At 38.8% G+C, this 17,057-nt stretch overlaps 1 protein-coding gene across 1 annotated transcript in view; it reads left to right on the top strand.

The window, feature by feature from the left end:
• Rnf169 (ring finger protein 169) overlaps positions 1 to 17,057 on the top strand; it is a 54,768-nt gene that overhangs the window by 13,127 nt on the left and 24,584 nt on the right. Inside the window, exon 2 of the mRNA XM_051192336.1 lies at positions 12,984 to 13,057. Coding sequence (XP_051048293.1) covers positions 12,984 to 13,057 — 74 coding nt within the window. The remainder of the gene's footprint in view (positions 1 to 12,983; positions 13,058 to 17,057) is intronic.

Below are 17,057 nucleotides of genomic sequence, written 5' to 3'. Positions count from 1 at the left end.
CTTTCCTCCCTAAGTGCTTTGGCCAGGGTGTTTTTATTACAGCAACAGAAAGAAAATTAGAACATGTATGAATATTATGTTGTGTGTAAATTCAGGTTTATGTTTAATCATCTAAGTGTCTCAAATTTCAGAGTCTTGAAAATTTCTATTGCTTCTTCTGTATCACGAGTTTACTTAAATTTATCCTGTAGTGTGTGAAATTTAGTAACTCTGTCTCTTGTTCTTGTAATTCTCTCACGATGCAGGTGTTTCTGACTGAATAAGTAGGCTTGTTAATATAGGGTATGAAAGGATTGTCAGATTTAGGCATTGTTCAATATAGGTAGGAAAGTTTTGGAAGTAGAAGAATTAGCATTTATGGAATTTACTTTGACTATTGCTAAGGCTTTATGCTACATTTAATGGAGAACTCCTAGTATCTATAAGGCACTGAACTGAGTTCCTAGAAAGGGTGGACTTGAGAGCAAAATGTATTAAAAAGGAGTAATGCCAAGGCAGTGGTGCTCTTTTGCACTTAAGTGTGCTTCCTTCTGTTTTGGAAGAATACATTCTAAGAAGCTGTAGGGGTGGCGAGATGTTAATGCAAAGGACAGTGTTTGCTGTTACTCATCCCATTCTTCCCAGGGGGAGTAGATGGCACTGCTGTAAAGAGACAGTGAGCTGCTTTGTCCCAGAGTCATGTTATCAGTAACACTCCTTAGGTATTTTGATTTTAGAGATCCTTAGTGCTTAGAAGTAAGTATAGATTCTTTTTGCATCGTGGATTATTCCCATCCTCTGAACTGTTTTGCATCTGTACTATATAGCCATCCTTAGCTAACCTAGAGGTGTGTTTGGGCATTTTTAAAAGCATTTGGTAAGTAGTTGGATGAAAACAAACAATTACATAAACCAAACCAACAGCAGCAACAGAAGACCCCAACAAAATGGGTTGAATTGAGAACTAAAAAAAAAAAAAAAAAAAAAAAAAGATTGCAGAAACAGATAATCTACATGAGTTTGTTGTAAAGGGAGCAGAGAATCAGTACCTGTGGGGTAAGAGCCTAAGAAGCTTTTCTCTTTAAGATAGGTGATATCAAGTCACCAGTAGATATGCTACATTTGTGTATCATGGTAGAGGGGAGAAATTGATGGTTTCAGAGACTTTGAATAGAGAAAACTGAATGTGGAAGTTTATATTCTCATTGGATAACTGAACAAACACTGAAGGCTCTGAAAGACTTGGATACATACTTGCAGATCATCTGTCTTCATCCTTAGGCAGCGAGGCAGAGTCAAGCCTTCATAGCATGTGTGATACACGCTAGTGCATTTTCAGAATGCTGTGAGCGAGTGTCAGGCAGGTAATGTGCTTCTCTCTGGGTTAGTAGGAAACCTTGGAAAGGAGAAGGCAGAGAATGGGCTTGAGGTATAGGTAGAGGACCATCATACAACAAAGGAGAGAAAACCTATTTTAGGAAGAAGTAGCATGTGTGAGGTCATGGTAAGGTTCAAGTATGATATTAGGAATAATGGTGTGGGTGAGGGCTGGGGATAGGTACTTTGTAGCAAGGGTAAAAGGTATACGTGGAATGGTAGTTTTGGAGTCTCATTGTATAGATCTTGGAGGGAGTTATGTAAGTGCTCCAACTCTGAGCTTTATCACCCTCAATAGTGGGGGGTACACATTAGTTTGGTTTTAGCACACATTTATGATTTACTCCTATTTCTCTTCTCATGCTGCAGAGCGTGTGCTTAATTTACCATTAGAATTCTCCTTTCTGAGAGCTGGCTGTGGTGGTCAATCCTTGTCATCACAGCCCAGGGATCGTGTGTTCAGAGCACATGGTGAGACAGACTGCCTTCACAGAAGTCTCTTTTCAGATGTTCCATCTGACAGTGTTGTTTTGAGGTTTAGTGGATAGGCACATACATACTGGGTGAGTTGAAACTGTCTTGATAGTGACTCTCGTTGCCTGTGCATCCCTGTACTTAGTGTATGTTTTGATGAGGTACATATATCCCCTTTTTCTGTCAGGGACATGTTCTAAGACCCCAGTGCATGTCTGCAGCCATGAATAGGACGAAGCCCTGTGTTTGCTGCTATTCCTTACACATGATTAACTTTTCTCAGTGTAGCTGGTTCCAGTGCTGTATTCAGCTGCTCATAGACAGCTGTGGTGTGTTTTTTTTTTTTTTTTTTTTTTTTGGTCTGACCTTTAATATGGAAAAGACCCAAGCTTCTTTTCTGTCTTTGCTATCAAGGTTTTAACCATTTAAAACCTTCTTTACATTTATTTATTTTGTGTGTGTGCCTGTGTGATCACATGCATGGACCTTTATGTATATCACAGTTTGTATAGCGTCAGGACAGCGTCTCTCCTTTCACCATGTAGGTTTCTGGGACTGAACTGATGTTATCTGGCTTGGTTGCAAGCACCTTTACACTCTGAGCCCTCTTGGTGGTGCCGTTTTAACCTTTTTAGAGAGTACTTTCTGTTCTGTTTTCCCATGGGTCTATTAGGCTTGTCTCTTCCTTCTTATTCCTCTTTTATTCTTAGGCCTATGTCTCATTCACTCAATAATAATTGCTCCAACTTAATCTCCTCCATCCATATCACTACTTCTAGAGGAGTTTCCTGTCACTGTGCCCGTGCCTCTCAGAGGCAGAAATGTATTGTTTTGTGTCTAGAAGGAAACCGCAGGCTTTAGTCCCACCTTTTGGCCTGAGCAACCGCTTCCATCCCTGTCGCCTCCAGAGACTCAGCATTGCCTTCCATTGCTATGCACCACATCCTGTATCCCACTCTCACTGGGCGCTCGTTTAGCTCATGAGTAGCTTTCTTGTCTTTGCCAGCACTTTTTCTTGATACCTGCCATAACTCACCTCCTCCAGGCAGCCTGGCCTTTCTTATTAAGTCAGCTCCTGTGGGTCCTTTCTTCTTCCTTCAGATTTATCTGTGTATCCACATTTGCTTTGTAATGTGCTTCATCTCATAATTTGAAAAAAAAAATAGTTTGGTCTCATTTGTGCTGTGTGATTTTTATCATGAAATCTTACTTTTCTTACAGTGCTTATGAAGTATGTAGATTTTAAATTCTTCTGGCTACAGTGGAACAGATTGTAGCAGACAAAAACCCCTGCTGAGAATAACTAGAAGAGCCTTATTTAAAAAAAAAAAAAAAATCCATGTGACAGCACTGTAAGGTTGCCAAGGCAGCCAGGGCTTCAGACATTCGTGGATTCTTGGCGAAGGGAGGAAGCAGCTAGTAAGAAGCAGAGAGTCAGAAGTGCTGTCCTCATGGGCCTGAGAGATAAAATCATAGTTTGGGGTGCCACGCAGCCAGACCCAAGAGGCTAGGTTTTTAGTAAGGAGGGGGCACATTCTCCACCTGCTGTCTAGGGCATTTGCTGGCTAAAGTAGGTAGGGTAAAAGGCTTGGGAGCCTTACAGAGCCGCTGAGAAACAGAAGGTCTTTTTTCTTTCCTTCAGTGTTGAAGAGGAAAATTTCCAGGAGTTTCTGAGGAAGCTGGGTATGATTAATGCCAGGGATCCTTACTGAACCCCTGTGAAGTGAGAGCAAGGGCAGAGTAAGGTTTACAAAGTAGAGGCTGCAAAGAAGAGTCTGGCCATGTCCTGTTTAGGTTGTGGGGTGATTTGCTCTCATTCTGACTGACTGGAGAACATGGTGACCCTCAGTGGGGATGGCCATTCAGAGCTGCTGCATTTTTATGCATAGTAGATGACATCTTACCCCAAATCACCAGGCAAACTGAGAAGCTAGGAGAAAAGCAGACCTTATAGGAATGACTTATAGAAATGGTGCCCCGCTTATATAGTAGTTTGTTTAGTCAGTCTTAATTTGAAGGTCATCCTGATTGTAGTTTTAAGTATTGTGATGATCTGCAGTAAACATTCTTGTACGTACGTCTTTGCACACATAAATATTTTTAATATTTGGTGGCATGCTACCTCAGTTTCTGCGATTGCCTATGTGTGTCAATCATGTTGACTTAGAGGGTACTGTTTTCTTGCTGTCCTCCATCCCTCTGACTCTTAGACTCTTTCTGTCTCCTTTTCTTTGGGGTTCCATGAGCCCCGAGGGGAGGGATTTGATAGAGATAACCTGTTAAGGGTTGAGTGTTCCCTTAAAAAGTCTCTTATTCTTTGCATAATGTCTGCATTTGTTCTATCTGCTGTAGTGTTTGGTTTTACCCCAAGTCCCTGCTATCTAGTTTCAGGTCTTGGTCATCTGAGCAGTGTCAGGTATAGGTTCCATCTTGTGGAGTGGGCCTTCAATCAAATCAGATATGGGCTGATTACTCCCACAAACTTTGTGCCACCATTGCACTAGTATATCTTGCAGGTAGAATACTATTGTAGATCAAGGAGTTTGTGGCTGGGTTGGTCTTTACATTTCTCTTTTAGTAGCCTTCAGAGTACCTTCCTACCAAAGATGCTAGAAAATAGGGGTGAATGCACTGTGTAGGCACCAGCTCTACTTCTCCGTGTTTAAAATGTTGTTTGGGTGTTGTCTTTAGCAATGGACCTTGCTGTCAGTTAGTAGAAAGCAACAACTTGGGTTGTTTGGGGATTCATGTGGGACTGCTTTGGCCAACTAATTAGATGTAATCCAATCCAGGTAATAGAAGGTTTTTTTTTTTTTTTTTTTTTTTTTTTTTTTTTGATGGCAAGAGATGGCCATTTGGGGCTCTCTCCCCCATTATTTGGCTATTTCATTTAGATTGCCTTTATATATGTTTACATTTTAGGAAGTTTTTCAGTATTAGGTTTCCATACTACTCCAGGGCCTGCACGGGTCTGTACAGTTAGGGTCTGAAAGTCGAAAGGGGAAGTAAGCACATGCCCCTTCCTTAACTCAGAAACAATCTCCAATTGATAAGCACTTGCAAATATAAATTTAGTTTTCTCAAAGTGAATTTCACTGGGGGGAACAAACTACTCTTAAAGAGTAGACTGCATGTCCAGCAGTAGATAGTCAACAAAAAAAATGAACTATATGGCATCTTTGGCATTTCCTTGTCTCATAATATCTTGTCAGGACTCTTTTTTTAATTTCTTTTTATCTTATTGTTTTTTTAATTTTATATATTTCTTCTCTCTTTTTACCCAACAGGGCCTTTGCATATATGTTATGACTTCCAGTTTAGTGTTTTTATGGGATTCATGAGTGCAAACAAATGGGTCTCTGCTTCCTGTGCCTCTCTTGGGCTCTTTTCCTTCTGTTAGTTTGTTTTGTCCAATCCCAGTGTGTTTTGTTTTATCTTATTTTATTATTTTCTAATGAGAGACAGAAAGGGGGTGGATCAGGATGGGAGGAGAGGTGGAGAAGAGCTAGGAGAAGTAGAGGGGAACTGCAACCAGGATATAGTGTGAGAAAAAATTACTTTCAATTAAAAACACAGTGTCTTTACCAACTCTTGTCTGTACCAAACTTTTTGAACTTTGACAGCCTGCTACATTAAAAGTATTTTTTTAAAATGGTTTTTATAGTTTGTATAACCTAGGCTATAATTTCCTGTGTCCTTTGTTAGGGGTGTGTGTGTGTGTGTGTGTGTGTGTGTGTGTGTGTGTGTATGTTTTAGTGTGTGAGAGCACAGATCTGAATCCAGATTGCCTGGGTTTCAATCATGGTTTTCTTACAGCACAAGGGCAATAGCAAACTAAAATCTCTGTACCTTAGTTTCCTTATCTGGAAAATGGTTATAGACACAGCACAGAGACATTATGATCAGTAAGTTAGACATGGGCCCAGCATACCCTGAGTCCCACATAGTTGGCTACTGTTGAGGGATGGGTTACTTTTAGGCTGGTACAAGGCACCGAAGGAGGTGGCTGAAAAGAGTGAGAGTAGACCGTTGAGCGCATTTTGGGTACAGATATGGGGCAGAGCCATAATGCATACCATGACTGTCTCTTGTATTGAAATGTAAGGGGTATAGAACCAACTCTGGTGGTTATAGACAATGGTCCCTTTATGTGGAAGAGAGTGCAACACTTCCCAGTTAATTGTTTTTCAGTAGATATTAATCTAACCATGTATTTTATGGTGGTAAATAACTCACCAAACACTTTAATAACTTACAGCCTTTTGAATTCATTGTTTTATATAGTGTCTACAGTTCTAAGATGTAGTTGTTATTATTATAAAATTGCAAATGAGGAAATTCATGCCAAGAAAGGTTTTTTGTTTGTTTTGTTTGTTGAGACAGGGCCTCTATGTGTAGTCCTAGCTGTCCTGGAACTCGCTCTGTAGACCAGCTGGCCTCAGACTCAAAGAGATTTGTCTGCTTCTGCCTCCAGAGTGCTGGGATTAAAGGTGTGCACCACCTTGCCTAGCCTGCCAAGAGAGTTTTAAAAACAATGTCTCAAGAACAAATAGTTAGTCAGTAAGAATATTCTCACTAAGATTTAAGACTTCATAGGTTTTAAGATTGAGTAAATCCAAAATTCTCTCGTATTGTTACTTCATAAGAAACCAAACCTCGTGAAGGGGGTGCCTTAGTCATGTCCAGGAACTAGAGGACAGTTGACTTTGACGTTTGGGAATGGTAAGCTAGCATCTTCCAATACAATAGAGTAGGGTTCTTTTTTTTTTTTTTTTTCTAATAGTACATTGAAGGACTCAAGAGATGGCTTAGTGGTTAAGAGCATTGACTTCTTTTCCAGAGGACCCAGGTTCAGTTCCCATCACCCACACAGCAGTTCACAACTGCCTGTTATTCCAGTTCCAGGGGATTCCAGTGCCCTTTCCTGGCACCCACAGGCACCAGGCAAATACATGGTACACAGACATATATAAAGACAAAATACCCATACACAACAAATAAAAATGAAAAACAGTGTGGATGTTTTTATAGTGACACTGGACTTGGTGCAAGTAGCAAAATGTCTGTCTTGTATTTCATTTGTTTTTACTAACAAATCTCTAGTCCCCCTGCCCTAGAAAGCCCTTTCTTAACTAGGACCTTTAAGGATGTTTTTCTCTTCTTAGAATTTACATTAGACTAAAGTAAGTTCTATGCTTAGGTCCCTGACCATAAGTGTGTATCATCCTTAGGACATCTCCCTTGGGAGTTTCTTTTCTTGGTATGCATAGTCAGAGGGCAGGGGTCTGTCAGCTCCTGGATTTGTTTGTGAATAGGAATATTCTGTGCTCACAAGCATCCAAAGCCATGTCCAGCCCCCAGCCCTTCTTTTTTTTAAGGGAAGGAAACATGAGTGGTTCTTCCTATGCTACTGAAACACTTGGGAATCATTGAACAGTTGGTAGATGTTTTCCTAGGTAGACACTTTTAATCAACTAAGCAACAATGCCTCATGGGATTGGTAATTTATTTTTTTAAATGAACTCTGCAAGAGAGGGTTGTGCTGCTTTTCCTATTGACTGCTCGTAGTAGTGTTGCTGGTATTTCAGCCTCAATTTCCTCTTTTGATGTGGAGGAATCTGACATAATATTCGGAAGGTTAAGGAAGTGAGGAAAAATTAAGTAAAATCCCACACCAGCAGTTGCAAACTCTCTTACAGATCATGGAGCTCAATAGTTCATACTAACTGACAATGTTAAGTGTCTACTACAGTTTCCATTCAACTGGGAAAGCATGATTTGAAAGAGGGACCAGTAGGATGATTCAGCAGACAGGGTGTATAATGCTAACCCTGACCAACTGAGTTCAGTACCTGGAACCCACACAGTGGAAGGAGTCCTGACTCTGAGGCTGTCCTTTACCTCTTCATGCACACAGTAGCACACATACCTCCTCCTGTAAGTTAATAAACATGTAATAAAAATTTTCTGACTTTTGCTTGGCCCATTTTCTCCATACTCATCTGGGCAGATTAAAATGCCACACTTCATGGAGGTTCAGAGACATTAACAAATTTATTTATTTATTATGCATAGTGTTCTGCCAGCATATATGCCTACATAAGAGGGCACTAGATCTCATTATAGATGGTTGTGAACCACCGTGTGGGTGCTGAGAATTGAACTCAGGACCTCTGAAAGAACAGTCAGTGCTCTTAACCACTCAGCCATCTCTCCAGCCTCAGAGATGTTGTTTTGATGTTATAATTATTCTAAGCCAAATAGTATTTTACCTGTAAGATTGAACTGTGATCGAGTTTTAAAGATTTTAGAGAGTATCGACTAGGAAATAAGAATGAATTAAAAGTTGATATTGAACCAACTATAGATGTGTAATATTGCTTGTTTCTCAGAAACAAACTGGGATCTAAAGAATTTTTAGAGCTAGGCGTTTAGTAGTGCACATTTGTAATGCCAGCATCCAGAAGGCTGAGGAGGGAAGATCTTAAAATTATCCTGGGCTACACTGTGTGTGTGTGTGTGTGTGTGTGTGTGTGTGTGTGTGTGTGTGTGTGAAAACCACACCATCAGGAGCACTTATAGGACTCAGCATGTAGTTGAGCTCATAGTTATGATCTAGAGCAGTAAAAGAGTACTGAGCAAAATCAACAGTAAACATTTTGCAGGACAAAGTCTGGTTTCCATAGTTTTCTCTCAGCAGAGGTGTATATTATTACACTGGCAAAGAAAGTGGAACAATGCATGAATGTTACCAAGGGAACTTGCTGGAGGCTTACTGAGTAGAGCTTTCATAATGAATGGATCACATACATTTTCTGTTGAGCATGTATCAAAATTTCATACTCCTAGTAGGTAAGCAGGTATTTCTAGAGTCAATGAGGTGCAACAAACCATTTTTACCAGTGAAGTTAGGGTGGGAAGGAGCCTTCCTGAAATCCAAGTTCAAGGCATCAGCCAAAGGCTAACTTTGTAGGCAAGCCTTCATAATGATGGGCAGTTAGGTCTTTGATATCTGTCTTTTGGTAATGTGTGGTTTGTATGCATTTGATATTTAGTATATAGTATTAACTGTTGCATATTTTTATCATAAAACTTTTATTTTGTATTTTTGAGGCAAGGTCTTGTTGACCTGACTCAGGCTAATCTTGAATTCAGTATGTAAATTGGGCTGGACTGGAATTCACAAAGATCCTTCTTTAGTTTCCTGAAGTTACAAACATATGCCACACACCAGGTCTATTGTAAGGATTCTTTATTGACTGTTAGCACTAATACTACTTATAATTATGGTGTTTTCCTATGAGGTAGATGCATCTTAAGATGATTTATGTCAATTCTAATGTTAGTGGATACATGAAGGCACACTACTCTTGTCTTTTGATTCAAACAAGTTAGGAGCATAGTAAGATATGATAGGTCTTAATAATTGTGGTCTAATTGCATATGAGATAGGTTGGCCAGTATTTTGATTCACATTTAATAGATAGGAAACTGAGGCAAAGAGAAGCTTCGACATTTCACTTCATTGGCAGAACAAGTGTCTAAACCCAATATTATGAACAAGCCTACAGGGTTGTGATGCCAGATGCTGAGTTCCTGTTTAGCCTTATATGAATTTCTTAATAAATGTTCCAAAGTGAATTTAGCTTTCTTGTGAAATATGCATATAAGAACAGCTACACTAGGTCTGTGTTTCTTACAAGTTTAACTTGCTAATAAAATCAAAGAAGATGAGCTTATGCAAGCAATAAGGAAACAGATCTCAGAAGAAATGTTAGCTACTCTTAGCTCTGTGGAAAGTCCTCAGTTTCACTCATGAAATGTCGTTGTTGCCTCTCAGATTGACAACACTTGAGGTGTGCTGAACAGATGTCAATTTCATGCTGTGTTAGTGGGACCATTACCCAGTGTAGCCTTAGGAAGGAGGGTTTGTTATCTGTTAAAAGCATAGTCATCTTTGGCTCAGCATTCAGTTGTTTGTCCTGTAGATACACAAGCAGTCATCCAGAGGAGCACATGTCTTACACCAGTCAGATCATTAACAGTTCCTGCAGATTGAAGCTCAGTATGGTACCTCTCTCCCCACTCTCTCTGTCTCTCTCTCTCTCTCTCCCTACCCCCCCCCCCGTGTGTGTGTCTTAAATCTTTTTCTTCTTGGTTTTACTAGCTCCTGGTTTACTATTTATTTCAGAGACCTATATGAAAAATAGAAATAGCCAATCCTGTCAGTTGTAATAAACAGAAATCTACATTTGCAAATTTAATCAGGAAAGGGATTTAATGAGAAAGAATACTGAGTAACAGTTGGCAGTTGCATACCCAGAAAGCTCAACTTGGAAAATGATAGTCAATGTTAAAGATGAAAGGCTTTATAGTATGGATTCTTTGAAACTGTTTGAAATGTCTTTGTAATGCAGTATATTATAAATATTTTAATTGTTTCTTGTTTTTTTGTTTCTGTTTTTCAAGGCAGGGTTTCTCTGTAGCTTTGGAGGGTGTCCTGGAACTCACTCTGTAGACCAGGCTGTCTCCCGAGTGCTGGGATCAAAGGCATGCACCACCAATGCCCGGCTCTTGTTTTCTTTTAAATAATAAATATTCTATTCATTGGGTGGACACACATATATATATATAAATTTGATCAAATGTAATATTTTATTGCATATTTTTCTGTTTACTTTTTTTAGTTTGCCTAATGCATATTTTTAATTGTGGTATATTAAATTTACTACCATAATTTTATATTAGTTTCTTCTTAAATTTTTACATATTTGCTGTATTGTAGGCTCATACAAATTCACAACTGTTAACTTTTTAATGATTATTTTGTCTTTTTAGGTAAGTAAGGAAGTATACTACTTTTCTTTTTGTTATAAAATACTGACCAAAATCAAATTAGGGTAGAAGGGTTTATTTTAAAAGAACTTGAAGCAGAAACTGCAGAGGAATGCTGCTGGCTGGCTCAAGTACAGACTCACACTTAGTAACTTCTGCATACAGCCTAGGACCACCTGCAGGGAGAATGGTGCCTGAACTTATTGCCACAGTGGACTGGACCCTCCTGCATTAGTCAGTTCTCACAAGACCTTCTCCCACACACGACAGGAAGACTTTTTCAAGAGGGATACCACTATAATGTTTTTTGTAGTAGGGAGAAAGACTGACCTTCATTTTGTAAGCATTGATCTTAAATCATTAAATAATTTGCCATGCACCTGTGATGCTGTGTCAAGCAGACCATTGATACCCACAGTTGCCTACCTCATTTGTAGAATGGCTAGAATGCCTACTGTGATGTTTCTATGAAGGTTCCACTGACAAATGTGTGAAGTATCTCACCTGTAATAGGTTTGCAGTATGTGCCTTTGAAGTACTTTTTTAAAAAAAGGTATTTTCTGTGATGAATGTTTGGCCTGCAGGTAGTTTTGTACAAAACATGTGTGTCTGGTGCCTGTGGAGAGCTGAAGATGGGTTAGATCCATTGGATCTGAAGTTACAGATGGCTGGGTCACTGTGTAGGTTCTGGGAACGAAATTCCAGGTCCTCTGGAAAAGCAGCTGATGCTAGCTGCTGAGCCATCTCCAGCTCCTAAAGTATTTTTTAGAAAGGAGTTCTGTTATCGTTTCTCTTCCTTTTCTCTCTTAAAGTGTTAGCTTGTAAGTGAGCTTCTTGTAAGTGGGATGTGCTTCTGGATATGACTGAAATAGTTGTCAGGTCTTGAAGTGGGTGAGGCTGATAGGTTGTTTGTCTTCCAGACTTGGGGGGGGGGTGAGTGCGGGGATAACTTTATGTCAGTTTCTAAGTGTCTTCATTCCTCAGTGTACTTTCTTTGGAAAATAGTTGAGACAACTGAAAAAGGACAACAGGCTTTTGAGGAATTTAGTTTTCCTAGAACCAACACTGGGGGTCAGGGGTAGAGTTGTCAATAAATTGTAAGACCATTACTATAGTTAGAACACTACCTATCTAGAGGATATAAGTTGTTGTCATATTTACAGAAATAAAGTGTGTACCTCTCTACATTTAAAAAAAAAAAAAAATAGGTTCTTGCTCTGTAGCCTAGGCTATTCTTGAATTTATGGCAGTCCCTGCTTTTGGCTCCTGAGTTCAGGGATTCCAGGCATATACCATCATGCTTGGCTCTTCCTTTTTGGTAATATTTAAGACATGCCTTTTATTCCTGTCCTAATTTTTCATTTTTATTGCCATTTGCATAGCTTCCATGTAGTTTATGTGTCTTATAGACCTCAACTCTTTGATTTAGAAATATATAGAGAAAAGAGAGAAGATAGAATTTTAATGGGAAAACAGCATATAAAATTTAATGTATATGGTTTTTGTTTTGTGGTTAATTAGTCAAGGGTTGAGCAGTATAATGATATTGTAAAGATGATCAGTTAATGGAGCACCTTGAAGAACATGTTAGGAAGTAGTGATTTTGTTCTGTATGCTCATATGAGAACCACTCAAGGCTTTGGGGGCTAAAGAAAGTAGGTTACATACTGAAAAAATATAAAACATTTATTCACACATCTCTCTCTCTCTCTCTCTCTCTCTCTCTCTCTCTCTCTCTCTCTGTGTGTGTGTGTGTGTGTGTGTGTGTGTTATGTGACACAAGAACTTCAAATACAGTTTTCCTTGTGGTCTTTTGGCATGTTTATCAGTGAGCCTTTTCCAGACCACTCGGATAAGACAGATTTTTCCTTCCACCCTGCATTGATTTACTTTCCACTCAGAATATATTCTCACTTGTTTACTTACGTCTGCTTCTCCACAAGATTGTAATTCATGGCACAAGGACTGTATTTGTTCATATTTCCTCCAGTGCTTAGAACAGTCCTGATTTATAACCTTTATTAAGTATTGACTTAATGAATGAGGGAATATTCAAATGAAGATACCCATACTTTGGCCAGGTGTGATTGCAAACGCCTTTGATCCCAGCACAGAGGCAGAGGCAGGCAGAGTTCAAAACCAGCTTGATTTACATATTGAGTTCCAGATCAGCCAGAGCTATATACTGAGACCCCGTGTCAAAAAACAAACAAACCATATTTTTTAAATGTGATTTATAATGTGGTAGTCAGTGGTAGAACATTGTTATGGTTCCTTCTTACAAAAACCTATTTAAAAGTACTTTCCTTTTCTTCCAGAGTTTATATTCAGAGCACCAATCAAATTAAGCAAGCCTGGAGAACTTCGTGAGGAATATGAATGCCTAAGAAAGGTACAGTGTACATATTAGCATGACATTTCTTTTCTTAAAGTTAATTGAAATATTAATGTTAAAGAATGCTTGCTTTTAGCTGGGTGTTGGTGGTGCACACCTTTAATCCCAGCACTCAGGAGGTAGAGGAAGACGGATCTCTGTGAGTTCGAGACCAGCCTGGTCTATAAGAGCTAGTTCCAGGACAGCTTCCAAAGCCACCGAGAAACCCTGCCTCGAAAAAACAAAACAAAACAAACAAACAAGCAAACAAAAAGAATGCTTGCTTTTGATTCATTGGGCCTTTAAAAGTTTAGAATTCATATCCTATCTTTCTACATACCATTTTATAACAGCCCATATAGATTTAAAGCTACACTAGAAATAAACTTAGCTAAGAACCCTTTTGAGTTGGGTTTTCACAGATGAAAGTGTAGCTTATAGGGGCCGTTACACTCTACCAAGAAAGGTGTTGTCAACACTTAGCACAGTCTTTGCTAATAATTGTTTGTGTTATTTTTTTCCTTGCAAGTGCTTCTAGTTACTTGTAGCTACTATTATTTTTATAGGTTTTACTTTATTAAGTACTCTAGGAGGATTATAATGGAGGCCACAGGGCATATGAAAGTCTCTTAATTACAAAATATTTACCACTAAAGAGGCTTTTAATTGTGTTATAATCTTTTTTTTTTTTTTTTTTTTTTTTTTTTGTTCAATATTGGGGATTGAACATAGGGCATGGTGTATGTACTCTGCCACTGAGCTCTAGCCTATAACTGTTGCTTTTGTTGTTTTAATTTCAAACTAATTAGAAGTTTGATGTCAACCCTCCCTAGTCCCCATGCACGTCCCTCCTCCCCTGCATGACCGCTGCTCACATGGGCTTGTAAGTAATTAGGTAATAATTCTGCATGTGGGCATTTACTTTATAAATGTAAATATCTACTTTTACTTAATCGGAATAAAATAGAGGCAAGATATAGTGATTGTTTATCTCATAGTGGTAAAGGCTTGGAAGAAATGGCTCAAGGAAGAAAGGGTTTACAGTAAGGAAAGATAATTACTCATGGTGGAAGGGCATGGTGGAAGGGTTGGCATTATGGTGACAGGCACAGACCTATGGTGACAGGAGCATGGGGCAGCTGCTTGATCATACTTCTACAAGTGAGACAGGAAGTAAGGCTGGTCAGACACTGATACAGATAACTTTTTCTATCTAGCCCCCCCCCCACACACACAGAGGAACACATGGTCTTCAGTGTAAATGAAATGATATGTTTTTATTATTCATATATTTATTGAACACCTGGTATGAGTCACTGGGGATACAATGTAGAAGAAGACACATGAGGTCCTTGTCTTCAGGGAGAGTCCTTTTTAGGAGTAAGACAAGGAATAAGCAACCAAAATTAACATAATAAAGCAGTCTGAAGGGTCGGAAAGCAGTGGGAGAGAACATTAGAGCAGTTTTGGAAAGAGTGGTTGGGGAAGTTACTTCAGAGGCCAATCAGGCAAAACATGAGAAGGGTACCCTGCAGAGGCCTAGACCAGCAGTTTGCCTTTTCAGTGCAAAAGGATGTCAGTGTGTCTGAAGCATACACACATGAGCAGTGTGAAAGCAGATGAGGGGTTATAGGAAATGAGTTGAGAGATGTTGAAGGGCCAGGTCAAAGAAGATGTAGTTAACCTAGTAAAGAGCCTAATGGGATATGGGCAATGTGATCTTATATATAATTTTTAAATAAACAGAATAGGCAACAAGTCAGGAATTGTATTTGTTGTAAATAGCAGAAACTCTAAAATAATGACTCAAAGTAGTTAAGAATAGATTCTTTTTCTTTTGTTCCTGCCATAAAAACAAAGAAAATGACTATGTGAGTTGATGTATGTTAACCATCTTACTGTCTATGTGTATCTGATGATATCATGCTATACACTTTAAATATATCAGTAAAAAACCATTTTAAAGACTATAAAGACTTCTGTCACCTTCAGGTAACACAAACATGGGAGCAGGTAGGTCAGGAGCACTGCAGCACTGTAACTCAGGGCTGTGAATTACTTTGTTTTTCTGTTTACCTATCTCCAGGAGTGCTGTTTCCCTTGTGTCTATTGGATGGGTTGGGTCCTTTGAAAGAGCTTTACCAGACTCATCAGAATTTTAAATTCTGATGTCACAGATCCCTGTTGCTAGGGAGCCTGGGAAGTATAGCATTTTTGCAGGTGCACTAACTTCCTGAGTAAAATCAGGGTTTCTTTAGTAAGAAAAGAGAGCATGGATACTGTTTAAGAACTTGCATTTTCTGCCTCATACAATAGAAATAATACCAATTAATAATTTTTGTTGTAAGCAATGTTAAGTTAAACCACAGGTTTGCTAAAAGTTTGATAGGAAGGGTATAGTAGATTAGAAGATGTATACAAGGACATTAGTAGAGTTACATACTGTTGTTTTGGTTTTGAAATACAAGTCTTACTGTGTAGCCCAGGTTGGTCTTGTGCTCAGTCCTTGCCTCCCAAGATTGTGAAATTATCCATATGTGGCACTGTGCCCACTAGTTATTAAGACTTTGGGTCGTGGGTCTAGGTCTGATAAAGAAGGGACTTGAAAGTATAATGGGCAGTGAAAAAAGGAACAGTCAGGACTTAAGAAGTGAAGTTCACTAGCATAGGAGTCAAGTTGAGAAGCTAGGACATGGTGGTCTAAATGTGAAAGGTTTGAAAGGAAAGTGATTTCAGGAAGCTCTCTCTCTCTCTCTCTCTGTTCATACCTGTGTATGGGTATGTGCATGTGAATGTAGATGCCTGTAGAGACCAGAGGTCAGAGCCATCCTAGCTCCCGGTGCAGGGTTGTAGGTAGTTGTGAGCCTTTTGACATGGTTCTGGGAACTAAACTTGGGTCTTCTGCAAGAGCAACAAGTGCGTTTAACTATTGAGCTAACTTAACTCTCTGGTATCTGAAGCTATATTTCTAAAAATCCCTTTCACTGTCTTTCTGCTTTAAACTATAAAGTAGAATCTATTTTTCTAAAACTTGAACATTTCACTCAATCTATTTGGCTGTATGTATGTTGTGGCATCACCTAGATTTTCTGTTTGTTTGCTTATTTTAGAAAATACTTGCAGCAACCCAGGGAGTTTAAAACGTTCTGTCATATCACAGAGGCAGCAGCTTGCTGGCCTATTTTAAAATGTTTTTCCTATGTTTTTAAGTACAAATGTTTATTCAGTTGTTGATTATCTAATCCTAAAGCCTCTTTATGAAAAGTGATTTATGTAACCATGTTCTTGACTTGTGATAGGACTGGATGCATTTTAAGATTTTTAGTGTTCTTATGCCTATTCTATCTGCTATTTTTTACTACAGAACATTACATACTGTTTGAGAAAATGCCCATTTCTGACATGTGCTAGTGTTCTTTCTACAGACAGAGAAATAGTGCAGGGCCTCATTACCTAAGAACAGGCAAATGCCTGGTACCAGGAAAAGAAAACCCCAAGAGAGTGTCCTTTAATCCCGACTACAGGAGGGAAGACTGTCTCTATGGGATGGATGTTTAAACTTGAAGAGCTGTAGTTTAGGTTATATTCCCCTGTTGCTGTTTGCAACAGCTTTTTTTTTTTTCAGTAATGTACTTTTTGGGGAAAATAACATATGTAAGAAATTCAAAGTATGATCAAATTTATAGTAGGAAGTTATTCAGGTTATTTATGAAATGTGATATTTTGCCTTGCTGCTTTCATATTTATGATAGGATCAATACTTACAAGTATTACTATATTAATATAATTGTTTTTATAGCTTAGAGAATAATTTAAATAAAATCATCTCAATGTTACTTGGAAACCAGACAAAGGAATTATGTATGTATAACTATTTAGCTTCTAGTATAAATAAAATACAATATTAAACCACTCTGATTAATTAGGCTTTGTGGTAGTTTGAATGAAAATGGCCCCATTGGCTTATAGGGACTGGTGTTACTGGGAGGTATGGTGTTTCTGGAGGAAATGTGTCACT

This window comes from Phodopus roborovskii, unplaced genomic scaffold (assembly GCF_943737965.1).
Source record: "Phodopus roborovskii unplaced genomic scaffold, PHOROB, whole genome shotgun sequence".
Classification (NCBI taxonomy): Eukaryota; Metazoa; Chordata; class Mammalia; order Rodentia; family Cricetidae; genus Phodopus; species Phodopus roborovskii.
The sequence above is the reverse complement of the archived record's forward strand: the minus strand, read 5'-3'. Positions and strand labels throughout refer to the sequence as shown.